Source organism: Thunnus maccoyii, chromosome 7 (genome assembly GCF_910596095.1).
Source record: "Thunnus maccoyii chromosome 7, fThuMac1.1, whole genome shotgun sequence".
Lineage (NCBI taxonomy): Eukaryota > Metazoa > Chordata > Actinopteri > Scombriformes > Scombridae > Thunnus > Thunnus maccoyii.
The window spans coordinates 18583449-18603930 of NC_056539.1; the positions used below are offsets into that span (position 1 = coordinate 18583449).

Here is a 20482-nt window from a genome sequence, read left to right on the forward strand (position 1 = left end):
GGCAACACAGTGTCTGTCCATGACTTGTAGCTACAGCAGTTTGCTTACTTTTTCTCTCTGTTCCTTACAATGTTACACTGGTAGCCTGCCATTTCTGATATTTTTTCAAATACTTTTTTTCTTTATTCTAATAATTGAATTGAATAATTGAAAAACATGTTGTCATTATTTTTTGACATTTTTGCAAAGAAGGAAGATTAAATGTGATTTCAGTTGGACTTTAAAACCATATGATCATTAACAAGGTCCATGATACCTTGGCGAGCACGAATGTTTTCAGTAAATGACATACAGAAATGTTCCCATTACAATAATTTTATCTGTACAAGTGGGAAAACCTGACCTCAGGGAAGAGCTAGATAAAAGGTCAGTGGGGTTAGCAATATCACTTGCAGCTTGCCTCTGTGGACCATGAAAATTTAAGTAGGTTTAAGGTATCTTGGTCTAAACCATTGTGTTGGATGGACCAAAACACAAAACTATGATTTGTTCCCAATAATAGTTAACAGTTTGGATTTGTTATCACGTTGTTGGTGGAGAATTAATACCGTACAAATGCCACAAGCTGGTAAGCCTTAACTGAGATGCTCAATTTTAAACATATAGTTAACTGCAAAAATACTAACACTGAAATCACTCATACTGTTGCTGAAAAACAGTCCTCTGGGGAAAAAAATGCTAAAAAATAGAAAGCATCCGCTGTGTGAATTTACAATCCAAGCTAACTGCTAGTAAAATTGTATCTCTGCTCTGTCTGATGTTGAAAGCCTGATTACATGCGTGCTTTGCAGCCTGTTCTCATGGCTTGTTATTATTGTTTGCGTGCCTCATGGAAATAAAGCAGCATGTCCGGCACTGTTTTAGATGTCATATTTCCAAGTCTGTGTTGACGCCTCTGATCTGTATTCTCAGGAGTCGGAGATGGAGACAGAGGAGGAAGTGGACATTCTGATGAGCAGCGATGTGTACTCAGCCACGCTCTCCACCAAGTCCATTACCTTCTCCAGGGCACAGACTGGCTGGCTGTTCAGAGAGGACAAGACGGTTGGTGTCAGCTGTTGTAGTTGTGATTGTTGGTATCAGGATATTATTAATCCTTTTAGAAACATGGCTCTGGGTGTTCACCTGGCAGTGGAATTTCTGGAATTTTGAGTGGCTTGAGTGGTGTGTTCCAGACGGGGAAAGTTTGGGAATTTGATAAATTCTCAGGGAAAGGCAGGAAATAGGAGGTTAACATTACACATGGATCATAACACAGATATATATATATATATATATATATATATATATATATATATATATATGAATGTATTTTACACATGTACACATCACTTTCAGTATATGTTGGTTTTCAGCTGGTCTATGTTAAAGGAAACCAGACTGTTGACCTTTTCTGACCTAAACACAACATAGACAAATGAAAAGGGATTCAATATTTAAAGATGATGGACATGCTCTGACCCTGCACTGTCTTATGGAAAGCCACAGAAATCTCATGGATCTCTGCACACTTACATTAATAAGAATAATAAATTCTTGATATTATGTGTTTTATGCTGGATATGTAAATGTTGTTTCTATTTGTCTTCATATTATCTGTCCAAATATGATTCTTGTTTGGGAAATACAGTTCAGTTATTCAATACCATAGACCTCCATTTTCTTGATGATATTTCCTGTGCTACATCTCCCATACCAAGCAGGAAAGACAGTAAATAAATCAGAGGAACAGTAGTGATAACCCCAGGAAGGAACCACAGGTGATAGGCTCAAGGTTAAAAACAACACAGACAGGGTAGGGGTCACGGAAGCAGTGAATGAGTTATGTGGGTATTGCTTTCTGTCCTCTCACTCCTTTGTCTTTTTGACACGTGTTAAAAGGGAAATTGGTGACTGAGCAGGAGGGACTTTTCTGTTTCTTCTATCTCCAGGAGCGCGTGGGAAACTTTCTGGCAGATTTCTACTCTGTGAATGGCCTGATGCTTGAGTCCAGGAAGAGACGGGAGCATCTGAGCGAGGAGGACATCTTGAGGAACAAAGCCATCATGGAGAGTCTGAGCAAAGGAGGAAACCTCATTGAGCAAAACTTTGAGGTGAGTCGGGTTTCGAATCTGGATGGTGGCCACTTGTCATTTCAGGAAGGTGATGCAATAGAGTAGTTTTGCATGATTCACAGTTCAAAAAAATCCTTATTTATCTTATACTGGCCCTTTATGCAGCCACTCAGTTCAGCCTCTGTCTCTTAACAGGCAGTCTTAGCTCCTGTCTTTTTAAGGCCCCCTTTTTCAAAGAGCCCACTCTGTTCTGACTGGCCAGTTTTCCAGGAGCCTGCTGAGGGGCAGCCGTATCAGTCATGTTATGTTACCGCTGATGAAAACCCAACATTCCCTGCTTTACTGCTTCATATTCAAAGCTTTTAAATGACTAAATAATGGGAGACTTTTATTGTGAAGAATTTACAGGAAATGAAAAATGTTCCTCATCAAATTAGCAGAGCTTTGTTAGCGGCACTAAAAATCAGTCGACACAACAAGATATGGACATATTTGGAGCTATTTGTTCAGCGGATCAGTTAGAAATAATGCAGGGAGGAATAGTACAAGCAGAAACAGCCACAGTGATGATGTTTGATGAAAATCTGCAGATGACCAGCACACCTCCAACAAGAAAACTACATATTTTACTTTATATTTACGTGCTATGCAATGGAAAAACACCATAGCGTGCCAGCTCGACTTGAGTCATGGCTCTGTGTGACTTCCCCCAAAACAATGGAAAAATGCCATGATGTTATCAGAGCAGAGCAGTGACTTCACGCTGTGCGTGAAGCAGATGACCATATAAACAAATCTGTCATGAGCCGATGTCGGCTCAAGCTGAAAGTAGAAAAAAACGATGGAAACCGAGCGTTCAGAGGAGTCTATAGCCGGTGCTTTTTGATCACAGGGATTACTTCTACATATGTTTACCTCATTATTTGACAATTTGACCACATTTATTATGAACAACCGACATTGTAATATTATATATATGACTGAAAATAAGGAAAAGCATAATAGGTCCCCTTTAAGGCTATCATCTAACATCAAGCATCACTTCACAACCATCCTACTACATATTGATAATGTAACATAACATGAGAACAGACATCCACCTTGATATCCTAGAGGAAAACATAGACAGAGTGCAGGAGTCAGTAAGCAGTACTGACTCCTGCACTCTGTCTTTGGTGTCTGCTTTAGGTTAAAAAAATACTATAATTTTTGACTTATTACCCTGTAATATTTTTTTTGTCACTTTGACTTATTTTAAAGGATTTAGTTTGACATTTTGGAAAATATGTTTATTTGTTGCCAGGCAACCACTGTGGACTCTAGGAAGTCACTGCGCCTGGCCAAGAAATCCACAATTTGTAGTTAGAACTTTCTTTTTTTTTGGTATGGATGAAATAAGCTAGATCTAATGTGTTAATTAAAAAGCTTAAGCTGGTAGGTGGACTTTGTTACCTTTGGACAGAAGCAGGCTGGCTGTTTCCAGTCTTTATGCTAAGCTAACCAGCTGCTGGCTGTAGCCTTATAATGGTATTGATCTTCTTACCTAAATTTTTGAAAGAAAGCAAATAAGCGTATTTATCAAAATGAACCAGTCCAATCCACCATGGATTGGACATTATGCCTTCCTGCACTGAAAGCTACTACTGACTGATTATTCAGTGTGAGGTACAAGTTCTACAAGTTTCATGCATTTATTCCAATTTACCTCATCTACATGTCCTCTTCTCAAGTTTTATTTTCTCTCAGGTTCTCATTTAATGATGAAGTTACATAGTGAGTCATCAAAAAAGATTGAACTGGTGTAGTTTTCAGTTGCCTTATGTTGGACTACTAACTGGGACAGATATTCACAGACAGCATGGATCTGTGTTTTTTTTCTCTGTATAATTACATAAAAAAGGCTTATACAGTGCAGTTGTACACCTCAAGCAAAAGTGCATATTTTAAGTTACTGTGTGGCTTACTGATAAGAACTTCTTAGCAAAAATGAGAACTAGTCGGAGCACTGCCTGCTCTGTTCATAAACATCCTGTTCTACCTGCAGCGTAACCACCAGCCCAGTCCTGAAACTGTCCTGTCCCGCTGGAACCTTGGGGTAGGACATGACTCTGAGACAAAATAAACCTCACAGTACTCACGGCTATATCTGTACAGAGATAAATCTTGTTGAAACAGCATGGACTTCCTGCCAGACTCCATCAATCAACTTTGCATGGTTTATTGAAAAATTCCTGTCTGACTCGCCACCGTTGTTCCTTTTGATGTTTTATTAGTTTCGGACATGAGACCAGAATGAAAACTTGTCCCAATCACTGTTGTATGTGACACAGGACTTACCCCCCTCCTCATCCACTATGCATGGATTTGACTCCCAGCACTGCCACCTAGTGGTGAAGGCTACAGAGCTGCACCTTGTTCACAGGGACGACTCTCCCGCCCGCCATCCCCTCACTACAGTATGTTCCAGAGTTTGCTTAGCAAGCCCTTGTCTAAACATAAAGCATAAAGCCAGTCACACAGTGAGGACAAAGCGTCTAAACAGTCAATGGATGCTTTTTAACTGCTCGGTTGTTTTTTGTCGACTCCCTCTTGTTTTGTGTCGGGCTTTGTCTCATCACATTGTTGTTTGTCAGTCTATTTACAGTCATTTGAATCAGTGCTCACACATGTTTAAAGTGAAAAAAGCCTGTGTTTTAGTGGGCACTGGTTTCTGCCTCCACCTCGGTGGAAAAATTATACATGGAAGTGGGCGAGAGGAAAATAACCAGCTGCTGTGACGTAGCTGTGTTTACCACAGCGAGGGAAAGCTGGCCTGTGGACACAGGGAAGCGTGGGGGGCTTCCGAACAGGGCTTGACACTATTGATCACACGGATGAAGCCTAAAACCCCTGGTGCCATGGACTGATGGAGGGGCGGGGCCAGCATACCAGCAGATAGGGCCTCCGCAAGCTGTGTGTATTCTGTCCTCGTCATAACAGCACGCCAGAGCTGGTAAACATAGTGTGAGAGCGGGCACTTTACAAGGCCACAGTCCATGGTGGTGAAAACACCAAAACATTTCTGTGAAGAGTGCAGTGTAGGCGGGAATGAAGGAAAGCAAAGATATTGTCTCCATTTTTATTCACACTTCATACGGCTGAGTCCTGGCACAATCAGGTGTCTCATCATCTCCATTTTTCCAGATTATTCTGCTCTAGTTGCCTTATTTAACCATGGCTTACAAAAGAGAGGTTAGCTGGTGTGATTCCAATCTTCTGAACCTCGATACTGCCAAGAGCTGGGAGTTCATTTTAGGAGAAAGTCAGTTTTAGGAAAAACAGGATGGATGATCCCAGCTGCAAGTCAGGGTCAACAACAACAGATTGTAAGAATCTGAAAATAAACGGACATTGTCAGAGAACACTTGGGGTTTATTTAAGAAGGCAGAGTCCAGATAATTTTCCACATTATCTGATGTGAGGAGAAAACTCCCAACATGTTTTTATCAGGTTGTTTTGGAGACAGTTCTCTCTTTGATGTTGCTTTGCTTGTTGGAAGAGTCACAGTGGATGATAAAATGATCAGGAAAGTTAGTTCTGATATTGGCCTGACCCCAGAGGCACTAGAGGTGAATCTGAGCAAAGGCAGAGAGAGAGAAAAAAAGACAAAGTTTCAGACTATTCTGCATTTTATTTATACATTATTTAGAATGATTGTTTTGAAGTTCACTCAGTGAATTACAGGTAAAGTTTAAACAGGTGTTTTGTTCCAGATGTCACATCTTTAAACACCTGGAAGTGAATCTAACAGTGAGGCTCGTGAAACTGATCCTGCTTTTAATTATAATTGATTATGTATCTTTCAGTATCTTAGTGTATGTCCTTACATGGACTTTATCTTAAAGCTTTGTCTGTGATAAAATATATTATATACCCTTTCTGATTCTTGAACATTTTCCTGCTTATTAGTGTTATTTTACTATTTTTATCGTACATGTTGTCTGTTTTCCTATGCTTCTGTCTTTTTGTCTCCAACTATTCCCTAGACTATTCCTTCAGCTCTTCACTGTAGGTGTGTTGTTTATGTAAATAAAACTACAAAATGCCTCTTGTTGTCTTGAGGCAGCAAACAAAGTAAACTGAAAAAGAAAGTAATAAAATAAAAGGTGAAATAGTTTCATCCAGAGAACCAGTTGTTCGTCCTCAGTTGGTAAATTTCCCACCATAGCGAACATTTTCCTTCATAATCTGTACAAATGAAGGAAAAGGTGCTGCCTCTCTTTTACTGCTTCTCTTTCTTACTGTTTACTGCTGTGTCCGTGTTGTAAACCTGTAAAGTGTGAATGCAGAAAGGATTAAGAGCAGAGACGCTGCTGTTCAGGGCAATATGTACAAAAGTGGGTCAAAGTACACTTGTGAAATGGTATCAGGTCTCATGTATTTGTCTCAAGAGATATTTAGTGGTGTACAGTCAGTGTTATTTGAGCTGCATTTTAATTCAGATACATTGTGTGTGAAGCAGAATAGGCCAGACAGGAGTCACTGAGTTTAGTGATGCATTGGGGCCCTCTAGTGGTGTAAACTGAGCATGTCATTGCATGTCAAGTGATAAAAATAAAATGTTAAAATAGATTGCACTTTTTTAACTGAGGTCTTCCTATGACTTCTGTCAGACTGGCAGGTGTTAGAAGTTTTTTTTTACCAACTGACAGCCCATTTTGTCTGCTGTCAATGTCACTGTGAACCTTTTTTTTTTAAATGTGTGTCCCTGCTGTGCTTTTGTCTAAAGTCTGATCTCAATGTATTCTCTTTTTTTTTTTTTACCTCTCTTCTCTTCAGCCTGCAAGGAGGCAATCTCTAACTCCCCCTTCACCAAACACTATATCCTGGGAAGAATACATCACTGCTGACAATGGAAAGTAGGTGTTTACACAAAGGAAGTCTTCACTTCCAGACTTTTAAAGGGGAAACCAGACCAGATGTTACTGTAATTAATACACGTATTCATGAAGGAAGGACTTAGATTTCAAAATGAGCCACATGAACGTTGTACAAAAATCTTCACGTGCAAACGTCTGCATATGCATGTCACAGAATGTTAAATTGTATTTTACAAGGTCAGGTGTTTGTTTTTCTGATAAGTTTGTTATAGTTTAGAAGAAAGAGTACGGATGACAGAAAGCAAAGTTGGAAGCTCCTTCTCAGTGAGCCGCCTTCATCTTGAGAAACTGTAATATTCTGACAGCTTGTTGTCGCTCTCTTCCCTCAGAGCACCTCATCTAGGAAGAGAGCTGGTCTGCAAAGAGAGCAAGAAGAACTTCAAAGCCACGATAGCCATGAGTCAAGACTTCCCTCTGGGCATTGAATCGTGAGTCTTCGCTTCAACTTGGCATCCAGATAGTTATTAAAAACCACACTGAATACAACATGTGACAAAATCTAACAAATGTTGTTTTATAACCAGTAAAATGATTTTGTATTGGTCTGAGCTGTAGTCAACATAACTTGCTACTTTTATGTTCTTTGATAGTTAATTCTTGTCTGTAACCATTTGTTTGATTTGTTCTCCTTCAGGTTATTGAATGTTCTGGAGGTGATCGCACCCTTCAAGCACTTTAATAAACTCAGGGAGTTTGTTCAGATGAAGCTCCCCCCCGGCTTTCCTGTCAAACTCGGTAAGCAGATTTTCATGTGGGGTCAGCAAACCAAATGAAATAATCTTTTATCTAAAATATGTAAAGAAATATAGAAATAAAACACAGACAAGTATCTCTCTAAGATATTTGAAAATGTAATTGCTAATTCCGCTTTTTCTCATCCCTGCAGACATCCCTGTCTTTCCCACGATCACAGCCACGGTGACATTTCAGGAGTTTCGCTATGATGAGTTTGACGAATCCATTTTTACCATTCCCAACGATTACAAAGAAGACCCCAGCCGCTTCCCTGACCTTTAACCTCTCGAGATGAAGATCCAACAGGACGCAAATGAGCAACAAGGCCACATTATGCTACAAAACAAACGTTTAATGCATAAGGAAAAACGGAGGGAAAAAACGGCAGTTTCTTGCCAGGTTATGGATTTACCCTGAATACACACGTGACTAAGACGATCAGAGCTGGTGAACATGACAAAAATGGCAGAGGTGTCAACATCCCTTAGCATTAATTAAGTGTTTTGAAGATTCTGAACGTCCCATCGGTGAAAAGTCATTGAAGTGAAATGAGTGACGGCAGTCAGGGTGTAAGTGCAGAAAAGACAACCAGTTCAGCTGATGCTATGTATTTAAGTATGTAAGTAATGTTCATAAAGGGACTGTGTTTAACTGACCTGTAGTAAAGCACTGACATTACTGTGTGAGGTGTTGCAGAGGAATTCCTCTAAAACTTACTTTTTAGGTTCTTTTTCCTGAGTACAGACATTTTCTGGAAAAAAAAATCTCAAGGTGCAAAAGATTTGAAGTCAGTAAGACATAAATTGTACATAATCGAACGTACACCTGTTAGACAGGTGTGTAGGAATCAATACTTTTTCACAGTTACTTAAATTCTTTGACATCAAATTTAGAAATGATCCCTAAAATGTACTCAGCACTGATAAAAAGTCCTTTAAAATGCACTAAACCGAAAATCCGTTTTGGTAAATGTTTTGTGAATTTGCTGCTTTTGTAGATGGAAAAACCTAAAAATCAGTTTTCATTGAATTCCGCTTTAACTCTGCACATTATAAAATCGTATGAGTGTGTGTTTGTAAGTATGATTTTCATGGGCATGGAGTAGCATCACTGAAATTTTGGGCACTATTTAGATCCACTACAGCTACTCTACATTCAGCCGAATTCGTAGACACTCACTTTGTGATAACTCAACCTTTAGTCCTACATTTGAAATATTATGGTTACTTTGAGGCAACGCTATAAATGCTGCAAATTTGTATGGTACCACAAAGTCCCTTTGTTTGTTCAAGTGTCCAAGCCTTTTGTTTCTTACTTCACCTTTGTAAACTGTGTAAAAAAACAACAAACTGTACAATCCTGCTAAAAGAAGTGAAAACTCTGGATTGTATAGTGAGTAGAAGTTAGGGAATTTGAATGATTACAACATTCATGCCATTTTTACACATAATAAAAACCAGGCTTTTCCCCTGCACAGTATGTAAATACATGTTTTTGCCTTTGTCTTTTACTTATTCTTTGTGTTGATGAGTTAAAGATGTTCTCTACAAAAGGAAGAGTTGTGGATTTTTTTTTTAAATGTAGCATCACATGAGTTAAATCCAGAGTTTATTGTAACATGGTGGCAGTTGCTAATTTTGTACATAGACCTGTGTTGTTTTTAAAGAAAGAAATTCTCTCTTAATTCTCCTGTCATTTTTTCCCTCACTTTATCTGACAAACCTTGTGAACCTCCTCCACATGTGTGGAAGAGACAATCATTTCCACAGTATGAAAAGCCTAAAGCACCAAGGTTCCTAAAAAAAAAAAGAAAAAAAAGAAAAAAAGTTCACTTCCTAAAAGGCCAGGATGGGTTGAAGTAGTCTTCACAGCTGCTGCTATGGGTCATGAGCTCTTAATTGTGCAGGATTGTTTGTTTTCTTGGCTTATACAACACTGGTGGTGGCTCAGTTTGTGTTCCTAAGTATTGCTCAGCACCCACTTGCTTATTTATATCCATATACAGTATCATAACCAACCAGTACATTTCATTTTCTCATATTACATTCCTTAGTAGTGGCTGGTGCTCGAGTGAATCAGCCGGATACGAGTTTAGAAACTCTCGCGAGACTTTTATATCCTGACCTTAACCTCGCGAGACTTCCTCCCTCCGGCTGATTCAACCTAGCACTTGACCTCAGTGATGGCTTTTGCAGCCACTGGAAGTGTGCCTCCTCGCAGATTTGCTTTACATTTTATTTTATGCTCTTTCTTGATTTCAGGTGCTTTAATTTTACATGTTTTCTATAGATAATTATTAACCCATCTACATGTCATTTGTACAGCAAAAACTGTAGTACAAGTCTGCAACACTATTTTCATATAAAATGTACTATAATAAAAATTCCACACATATTAAACAGAGTTTGGACTCCGTGTTTCTCACTTCTAGACTGATTCTGGTGGAAACCTTTCAACTTAAAGGACATTTCGACATTTTGTGGAAATACGCTAAATGCCCGTTAAATGTGAAGCTACTGTTAGCCGCCGTTAGCTTAGCACACAGTGTGGAAACTGGGGGGAAACTGCTAGCCTGGCTAGTCAATGGTCACAAAATCCGCCTATCATCACATTTAATCTTACACTTTGTCATGTTTAATCCGGACAAAAAGTCTAAGTGTAAAAACGACAATTCACCGTTTTAGAGGACTTTATGTAACAGAAAATATTTCAGCTTCAAGTAGTTGCCAAGCAACCACTGGAGACTCCAAGAAGTTACTGCATGGCCAAAAAAATAGTCCGAGTTGTGTTTTATCCTTTAATCTTATTGAACTCAATCAGAGAGCGAGTGAGCGTATTCCTCAAAGTGTTGGACATGTTCACATTTTATCAAGTCTGTCTTAAAAAAACAGTCAGGTGCCCTCATAAATATTGAGTTTTTTTCTTGCCATACTCACTCCTGTTCATAATGCACTTACAGTGTAAGTGAAAGAGGCCAAAATCCACAAGCTTCCTTATGTGCATAAATGTATTTAAGTTTATCTGAAGCTAATATGAAGCTACAGCCCTCCAAATTAGTAAACTCAAGTAAATATCTTTCAACGTTTCAGCCTTAAAAGTGCCAGTCCCTTTTTGTTAATATAGCTCAACAGGGAAACACTGTCCGAGGAAACACAAAGAAGGAATTTGATGTTAAAAAGACTGTAAATGTGGCAGATATCAACTTGATATGACTAACTCAGACTGCTGAAGCCACATATAAGCTTCAGATCAACTTTTAAATGCATCTTTGGACAAAATGACTGGATTTTGGTCCCCATCACTTACATTGACAGTGCAATTGAAGGGGATCTTTTAACAGCCAGTACAAAGGAATGATTACAGTGAGGAAAACCTCTTTCACTGTTCATATGGGCATCTGACTTTTTATGACTCATTATCTTTCAATAACTTGACATAACAAGAAGACAGTTTGACCCAATTTTATTAGTTTCCTTTGGAAAACCTATTGCAGACAAAGCATTGCAACAACACATCTCAATCTACAGTGTACATTTACAAAGGGTTGTAAGTAGGAAGGGCAGTTGCAACACGACTGGGTGCCGGACAGTTAAAGCAAAATGTTTTCCGCAACCTAACAAAAATAAACATGAAGCTGGTGCTGGGCGGTGACAGTCTGAGTGAGGAAAGGACTCGATCCCGACGAGTAAAATCTTTACAAAACACGGCGTTTCATTGGAAACAGCTGTGTATTCTACTGTCAGGAAGACAAACGTTTGAACACAAAGGCAACAAAAAGAAAATCAGGATCTTAAAAAAGTACAGCAATGACAGTTTAAAATCATGTCTCATGTTATTCATATTTTAGTCCTTGTTTTATCACATCTTTACAAAAATTATTGGACTGCTTTCCTTTTACCCCCTCCCCCACGTTTCTACAGTTAAGACAACAAACCTTTTTTACTTCGTGTGATCAGGCACAGACATTTTGTGGCCTATATTAAAAATATAAAAGAGAACAGTGGAAAGATAACGCGTCTGGTTCGGGATGTTCTTAATCGCTCATCTCCATGTCTTCCTGATGGTGATCGTCTCCGTTCAGTTTGGACTTTTTGGGGATTTGGACCTCGGCTCTCTCGATCTCCTCCTGGCCTTTTGGGGACGAGGCAGAGTCAGAGTCACTCTTCCTCTCGTCGTCCTCCTCCTCTCCTTCTTTTTCGCTGTCATAACCTTGTTCCTCTTCATCGTAATCCCGTGTCACCTGTCGCAAACAAAAGATGGTTAACGGATGAACAAATAACTGCGGGTTTAATTAAGGATGAGTTACATGTGTCCAACTGCATGGAGGTTTTTTAAAAAAAAAAAAGACCGAACAAACCTTCACGTCTCCTTTCTCGCTATCAGACTTGCGATCGCGGTCTCGCTCTTTGTCTTTGCTCTTCTTCTTCTTGCTGGTGGAGCGTTCTCTTTCGTCTCTGCTCCGGTCCCTGTCCTCCCTCCTCTCTCTATCTCGGTCCTTCTCGCGCTCCTTGTCCTTCTTTTTCTCCTTCTTGTGGCTGCACACATGAAAAATACATATTATTAGCTTTAATTACGGTACTCCCAACAAATTGTACTACTAATGTTGAATAGATGACGCCTTCCGTGTGACAACTCACCGTCTGGGTGATGGAGACCTGGACAGCTTCCTCCTGGGGGACCGAGATGCACTACGGCTTCGCCTGTGCCTCCTGAGACACAAGATAATAAAATTAAACTCTAATAAAAACACTTAACTCTTTTCATTTTGTTAAAGCATTGCATTTAAATTGGTCTACTACCATTTGAATCGATTAGCTCTTGTGAATATAGCGGAACATCACATTAACTGAGGGAAGTGCATCTGCTGTGGATCATGTATGTTCCTGCGTTTCATTATTATGACACTCACCGGCTAATGCTTCGAGACCTCCTGGCGCTGCTGTAGCTCTTCGGGGGCGTCTTTGACCTTTTCTTAGACTTTTCCTCCTTTCTCCTGTCCCTGTTTAAGACACAAGCGAGGTCAACAACATCAGGAAACAGCAGCACAACACAGGAAACAGGGGGAGCTGGATGTGCTGGCAGTGGTTGCGTGTGCATGTTTTTGCAAAGCTTTGTATATTCAGAAGGACAGCAGCACCATGGGGGGTTGTAAAAAAACAAACAACTATGGGTCTATTTCTGCAGCGTCGGCGAGTCCCCCTTCAAATAAATGAAAATAAAAGTCAGCTATTCTTGTTCTGAGGACAGTAGAGGAGATGCTGACCTAGATCTGCTGCGGCGGCTTCTATCTCGGGAGTGGGACCTCCTCCTTCGTGGGCTCTTGGACCTCCTCCTACTCCTGGAATGGGACCTCCGCCGAGACCTGCTTTTTGATCGCCTGCCAAAATCAAGATATAGCACATTTTTATTCAATTACTGCCAGAAACTGCTTTTAATGTTCATATTTTACATGAAGATAAACATAATAATTTATCTCACATCTGATGTTAATAGCAAAGAGGAAGTTGTTTTTACCTGTGTCTTGAGCGAGATCTGGAGCGCCTGCGTCGTGACCGTGAGCGAGATCGGGAATGTTTGCGCTTGTCGTCTTTCTTATCTGCAAAGACAAATGACATAAAGTTAAATATCTATTGTGTAGAAAAGACTTATTGCTCACTTAATGGAACAAATATTCCACAACTGGCTCAACACAATTCCTCTTACTGTTAATTAAAAGTCTAGAAGTCACCTCACTTAATATAAAATATGTCCTGTTAATGTGAATTTAAACATTAACGTCTCATTTTAATCTATTACAAACCATTAAATAAAAACTATCAACCTACAAACTTTTTAATTTGTTTAAAGAACTCAGTTGTGAACACCAGCAATACACCAGCAAGACTAAAACTTCCAAACTCATCTTTTCAAAATAACTACATTAACTACGAACATATTTAATGCTTTATTCAAAGCACAGAGAAGTGGTGCTGCTCGTAACTGCAAGATGAACGTCAACAGTCAGAATAAAATAACTGGTGGTGAAGGCAAAGTCCCCAAACTTGATTTCGCTGCAGGGGACACAAAGAAACAGAGTACTCACTTCCAGGTTCAATGGCTGCAGAAATGAGCGACTGGGCCTCTCGGACTCTCTTCATGGCCTCTTCAATCTCCTTGTTGGAGGCGTCGGTCTTCAACCCCGGATTCAAGTTGAGTCCGGCCGCTAATGGATTCAATCTGCAAGCGCCATCAATGATTTAGATGTTTCTCAAACCAATAAATAAAGCTCTAAGCCCACGGATGAGGATATGTATAGTTTCTTACTTGGGGTCCATGGACTGCATGAGCTTCAAGAAGTCTGCAGAAAGTGCCTGAAAGAGAAACGAGGAGAATATTATTACCAGAAAGCAATTTGGTTTGAAAATGCTTTTGATAATTAATGCAACTGATCAGGTTCTCACCTGGGGGTTCATGTTAGGTCCAGGCATTCCCATGGCAGCCATCTGCTCCATGTTGGGAGCTCCAAGACCTCCAAATGGTGTTCCTCCCATCTGAAATATTGAATACACACACTTAAAAAGGAGCCCTGTGGAGTTTCTGACCTCTAGTTGCTCTATTGAGCTGTTTTTTGTGAGCGTGTCCCTGTTTTGTTTGCACATGAATACGGTTGACGCGATACACAGTCCTGCCAATGGTTTCGCACTACTCCAGTGATCTACAGGTGGCTGTGATGAGCCAAGAAATGTGGCAATGTGCCTTAAAGGGCAGTGAAGAAGAAGACTGCAAGCTAGTACACTGGGATGGAAACAATGCAGTATTTAAAATCTTCTTTGCACATGTTTCATGAGGAAGGAAATGCATTTAACACTTGTGAGACCTCAAGGATTCACACGGCGTGTTCTGGGGAGTAACTTTCAGTGTAAACATAACTTGTTTGTTTACAAGGCAACTCCACAGAGGCTCTTTAAGATAAGACTGCAGTGCTTGATGAACAGCACCTGACACAGCACAGCTGACTGACTAATGATTTGTTGTGCTTTTTAAAAAGGCCTTTGGGTGTTTTTATTTGTAGGAGAAATCTTCAGCATGCTAGACCACATTGACAAAAGGCACGGGGCTCTAAATTAGGGCTGGGAGATATAGATGAAAAATCTATCAAGAAAAAATGTTTCATTTCAGTAGATATAGATAATTATTGATCATTTTTAATGACCTATTTTTAATAAAGACCAGGAGAAAAAAAGCTGAATTTAACTACTTTACTTTATCAAGGCACAGAGGTAATAATTTTATTGCTAACACGACAATGAAATATTCCTCACCGTCTACACTCACATTTTCTCACTCAATGCTGTTTATTATCATTCAGTATTTAATAGGCTCCCACACATTATGTTCAGTGCATCCAATTTCACTCTAAAGCTTCATCAGAAAATGTAATGCCCACATATATTGCCTAAGAACAAAGACATTTGCCAAAGAGAGCTAAATAAACATGAAAATACGTAATCCTTCAAGACAAACTTGATGTGAGAACTCACCGACGCCAAAGGATTGGGTGTTGGAAGAAGGCCTCCCCCAGGCATCATTCCTGCCACGGCATTGGCTGGAGCCAGCAGCGACATAGCTTTAGATTCATCAGGAATGACTCCTGGAGAAAAACAGCAGCATTTCAGTACGTGCTGGAAGCAAATGTCGACAACACTCAGACAAGACTTGCAGACAAGCCACCTCAGTCTATCTACTCTGTAGCAAAAACTAATAAAAATCCACTTTTTGTCTTGTCTGTAAATCTTGATCCCTGACTTTTTTTTTTTTTGTGAAAGTATGATTGTAGGATTAGCAGCTATGAGTTTAAAAGTCACAATACACACTGTGGTCAACACTGCCAAGATTTTATCACCTGTACTTGTTTTTTAAGTCATGAACCAAACGTAAGCAAGCACAGCCGGTTGTCCCGTGGGATGTGCTCTCAACTTTCATTAGATGTTTTATGAACAAGCGACTCGCGCCGGCTGCTTCGCTATAAAGCACACAAAAACATTGAGATACAGAAAACAAGTTCATGATTGGGGTGTAGACAGAAGGGTACATTTCAACATCACTTACCATTACCAATACAAAAACAGAAAAGGTTCAGTCATATTACCTTTTCTGGGCTTTTGGATACTTTGTACAATCCCACCACAAAAAAGAAAAAAACTAAACAAAAAAAAAAAAAAACTTACTTGGCAACCATATATAGTACTGCTAACCAAATACAGTACTGCTAGGTTTTAGCCAACAATATGCCACTATAAACACTAAACAATGTCAAAGATATACTGAACTAAACAATTATGGGCTATTCCCAGCAAAAGCCGTGATAAATTCATGAAAAATGTGCCCAAAGCTGAAGAAAAACCAAACAGTAAAATCAAAAGGGAAACTCTTATGGAGATGATGATCCATGGTTGTGCAATCTGAAAACAGGCTATTTTTAAATCTGACATATTCATATATTAAAAAGGAGAGAGAGAGGGAGAGAGAGAGAGAGAGACACACACACGCGCACACACACACACGCACAACAGAAAGGACACTTGAGAAACAGGATAAGGCTGCAGAAGACAAAACTGTTGGTGGCATTTTCAGCAGGGCCTGGTATATAGGGCTGGCTGAACCAGGAAAAAGAACTGTAAAACACAACAACAAAAGAAACACCACTGTTAACGTGAGATTCACTCAACCCTTGCAGAGTCATGTGTGGAGAGGGTCAATTTTTTAAAAAAAGCATTTTTTTACTGCAACATCAAGCAGAGCCTTAGGTCTACTTTTATCTCTCGTGTTAGTGAAAATTTGGGAATACAAATGCACAGTATAAAATACTACAAGGCTTTGGCACATGAAGCAGGTAAAAGCCAAAGACAGTTGTGTGCTTATCAAGATTAATAATCAACTCATATGCTTATTAACTTCCACAAAATCTGCTGAAAATAACTGTAGATGATGGCACACACCTTCAAACCCATTTTTAGCATGCACAGCTGATCAATTCATCTACCTTGCATGCTTTGTGATTGGTTTAGGGATGTCCCGATCAATTTTATTTTGTGCTCCTGGTATGAGCCATTTAATATTAGGGATCTGCCAGCACCAAACCCTGACCCAGTATTTATATTTTCCTTTATAATGACAGTTGCACAGTGCAAACTTAGCCTAACTCAGCCAACATTACTTTTTCAGAAAGTCAATACAGGTTTGATATGTTTGACAGCTGAACAGCTCTGCACTACGAAAACACAGCCAGACCCTTTACTCACAGGTGCTTTCACTTATTTACCTAACCTACCTCTCCTCCAGGCTGTGTGGGCATGGAAGTCTACTTGACGGACATCTTTCTTGCTGTAGGTGCATTAAAACCTATAAAACGTCACTAACATAGAGGCAAAGGTTGTTTTTTTTAACCTGCTCGCTGTTACATGCTGTCAGTGTGAAAACCATAAATTGAAACTACTGGCTGCAACTGATTGATTCAATAGGTTAAAAATAAACAAGGGATCAGGAATTGGTTCAGGCTTGACAATCAATTACAAAATGCATCTATCTGCCTCATTACCAATCCAGCACATCAGCTCGGGGCATCCCTAGTTTGGTGCATGCCTACTGATTGAAATACATTTATTAAAATTAAAAAAAAAAAAATATCCCTTTAACATGTGAGGAATTAAGACTGCCCTGCACCCTCTCCCCCACCCCCTCATTTTGCTTTAAGACTTGTGTGGCTCTTTTTTTTTTTTTTTTTTATAAAAAAGATGCCTTGAATAGAGAGAAAAAAAAAAATAAAGAGTTAATATTTTACTGCGGAACAAGAGAGAGAAGGGGCTTGCGAGCCTGGTGCCATTATTTTTTCTAATCTCCTGATGGCAGTAGAGGATCACTTTCAGCCAGCAAGGAAGGGGCTCTCTGCAAATGACTTGTCCACTATGAAAACCACAACACAAATAACAGAGAGAGAAGTTTACAGCTAGATTGCAAGACATGGACACAAATGTACATTTCCCTTTTACATACCTAGAAATGCCAAGCGCTGAAAAGCTTAGCTAATTTTGCTTGGTCAGAAAAAAACTCACAATGGCTCAGATAGTGTTTTGTAATGCTATTAAATACACCTACACATTGCGATGCATGTTCAGAGATAGCCATGTGAGAGAGACAAGAAAAAAAACAGACACCCACCTTCAGCAAAAGGGACCACAATCAAGGCTCTGTCCACGAAGACGGTGTTCGTCAGGTGTTGGGAAACTCCCACCGACTCAGACTCAAGGAACTTTACAAAACAGACACGTGAAGTCACAGGCAAGGGAGAGTCACTGGAAGAAAATACAGATATGTTGTGCAAAGAATACAAACAAGCACACCCTACATGCCTTCTTCAAACTGTTAGTATGTGTCCCGAGGGACAATTGAGTTAATAATGGATTATAAACCAGTCTCTCCTGCTTGCTCAATGTATCTCCTTAAGATAAAACAATGTCTCCTGATAAGTTCAATGTCTGACCTGTTTTTTGATCTTGCCCAACAAGCAGCCTATAACATTTCCTACCTGCATAGTGGCCAGGTCTTATTCGATTGAGGAAAATACAAGAGCAAAAAACAATTATTTCCTAACATAGTCAATGTTTGTGATAATGTCTGTTTTCATATATGAGCAATCAATATGATACATTTTCCCAAATACTGGACTAATTGTTTAGTCTATGAAATGTAAGAATGAAGTAACAAATGCCCTTCACAACTATCCAGAGTTCAAGTTGACCTCTTCATGTAGCCTGTTATGTCTAACAAGCAGTCCAAAACCCAAATATATGCAAACATAAGGCTGCAACAATCACTTTAGATTATTCTACAGATAATTGTTTAATTAATTGATTGAGCGATATGGTATGAAATGTCGCTTCTAATAATATCCCAAATTCAACAGTGATGTCTTCAAATTGCTAGTTTTATCTAACCAAACCCTGAAAAACAACGAATATATTTAATTTACAATGATATAACAAAAAGAGGAGCAGCTAAGCCTCACTTTTGACATACTGGGATCCAGAGATTAGGGGGCCTTTACACTGATTACTAATCTAAATTATTGATTGTCAAAATTGCAGCCGACTACATTTCTGTCTATTGATTAATCGACTGATAGTTCAACTCTGTATGATTTACAGTGTCGTAATAACCCTGAAAAGAAGCAAATCCACACACTGGAGAAACTGGAACAAACTATCATTACTGAAAAACATTTCATCAAGGTATTTGACTTATACAATTAAGTTAACCTAATCGTTAATTGAAACAGTTCGTAGTTTTCAGATAATCAACTATTCGACACTAGTTGTTTCAGCACTAGTTACATCCTGTCGTCTGTAGGAGAGAGGGGATTTAAATCTGGGCTAAATCACTCAGACATAACCACACAACAGGATAAAGTGTCCCTCATGTAGCACCATTAAGGGGAGTGACTGCTGCTGCACTCGTAAAGACGCGGGCAAACGTTAGCATTAGCATGCCGAGCCACGAGGCCTGCTCGACCATACAGGCCTCACGAAGAGCCCAGCGTGAACTTGGCAGGAAAAATGTTTCACTAACATATTGTCCAGAATACTCACTCAGGTGGAAACAGTTTGAGCTCCTCTATGTTTCCGAGGAATCCAAACAGAGTCCTCATTTGCTCGGACGTTGTGCTTGGCGAGACATTTGTCACCTGAATGACGTGCGTGTTGGAATTCATTTTCGCGAGTGCTAATCAAGCTAGCTAGCTTTGTGCTAGCGACGTGCCTGAATTTAAAACAAAAAAGACCGGCTAGGTAACGTTTACGAGGAAAACAACATTAGGCAAATGCAAAAACTAGCATCTTTGTTGTAGAAACCAGGTGGTTAGCTTGTGTAACGGACAAGAAGACAACGGCCGCGAGCAGAGAGCAACAATGCCGCTACCGAAAATGTCGTGACAGTGATGCTGCGTTCACGTGTTGTTAGTAAACTCGTACTCGTGAGTTTCACTGGAGCAAAAACAACGCGCCCCATTCAGGGCGGGTTCATTAAAAGATCCCTTCATAATGTAAGTGATGGATGCCAAAATCCACAAGCCTTATTGAGGGCAAAAATGTATTTAAAAGTTTATCTGAAGCTAATATGAAGCTTCAGTAGCCCAATTTTAAAACAAACTCCCCCTCAGTATCAGATCAGCTGAATCAGTGTCACAGTTTAAAAGCTTTTAAAAACCCACCTGTACAGACTGGCATTTGTATAATATTTCATAACGTCTACTCAAATGTTTTTATGTTGTTCTTTTTATATTTTATCTCTCTATGTTTGACTACTTCTTTACTGCATTTTCTGTGTATGTTGTTCCTTTAAATTGTTTGTTTTATTTCTCTATATTGGTTGTCTTTGCACCTATATTTTATGGTACTGTATTTTGTGAAGCACATTGTAACATTTTGAAAGGCACTATAGAAATAAAGTTTGTTATTATTATTATTATATTATAATTAAATTAGCTGAATAAAGTAATTACCATTCAACATTACAGTCTTTTTAGTGCCAAAGACCCTCTTTTTGTTACTATACTTGCACTGCAGCTCAACAGGGAAACACTGTCTGAGGAAACATAAAGAGGGAATCTAAAAGGAATTTAAAAATGCTAAAAAAGACTGTAAATGTGGTAGATATCAACTTGATGTGACTAACACAGACTGCTGAGGCCTCATATAAGCTTCAGATAAACTTTTAAATGCATTTTTGCACAAAATTACT

General features: G+C 39.3%; 2 protein-coding genes across 4 annotated transcripts in view; one reads left to right on the forward strand and one right to left on the reverse strand.

Annotated features, from left to right (window-relative positions):
* ankrd13c (ankyrin repeat domain 13C) overlaps window positions 1-9197 on the forward strand; it is a 29401-nt gene extending 20204 nt beyond the window's left edge. The window contains exons 8-13 of the mRNA XM_042416090.1: window positions 913-1044; window positions 1932-2093; window positions 6873-6952; window positions 7303-7401; window positions 7608-7708; window positions 7860-9197. Coding sequence (XP_042272024.1) covers window positions 913-1044; window positions 1932-2093; window positions 6873-6952; window positions 7303-7401; window positions 7608-7708; window positions 7860-7990 — 705 coding nt within the window. The 3' untranslated portion in view covers window positions 7991-9197. The remainder of the gene's footprint in view (window positions 1-912; window positions 1045-1931; window positions 2094-6872; window positions 6953-7302; window positions 7402-7607; window positions 7709-7859) is intronic.
* Window positions 9198-11154: 1957 nt separating this feature from the next.
* On the reverse strand, window positions 11155-19698 carry srsf11 (serine and arginine rich splicing factor 11). Of its 3 annotated transcripts, none has more exons than XM_042417091.1 (12): window positions 19333-19698; window positions 17906-18039; window positions 15229-15338; window positions 14149-14238; window positions 14012-14058; window positions 13791-13924; window positions 13223-13304; window positions 12972-13085; window positions 12618-12707; window positions 12346-12417; window positions 12066-12243; window positions 11155-11948 (listed from the first exon to the last, which is right to left on the reverse strand). In XM_042417091.1, exons 1-12 carry the CDS (start codon window positions 19452-19454, stop codon window positions 11742-11744), a joined length of 1380 nt encoding a protein of 459 aa, XP_042273025.1. In that variant the 5' UTR covers window positions 19455-19698; the 3' UTR covers window positions 11155-11741. The 3 variants fall into 3 exon arrangements, with proteins under 3 accessions (XP_042273025.1, XP_042273026.1, XP_042273027.1); XM_042417092.1 differs by having other exon boundaries at window positions 17906-17996; window positions 19333-19421; XM_042417093.1 differs by lacking the exons at window positions 17906-18039; window positions 19333-19698 and adding an exon at window positions 15591-15699.
* Between the last annotated feature and the right edge of the window lie 784 nt (window positions 19699-20482).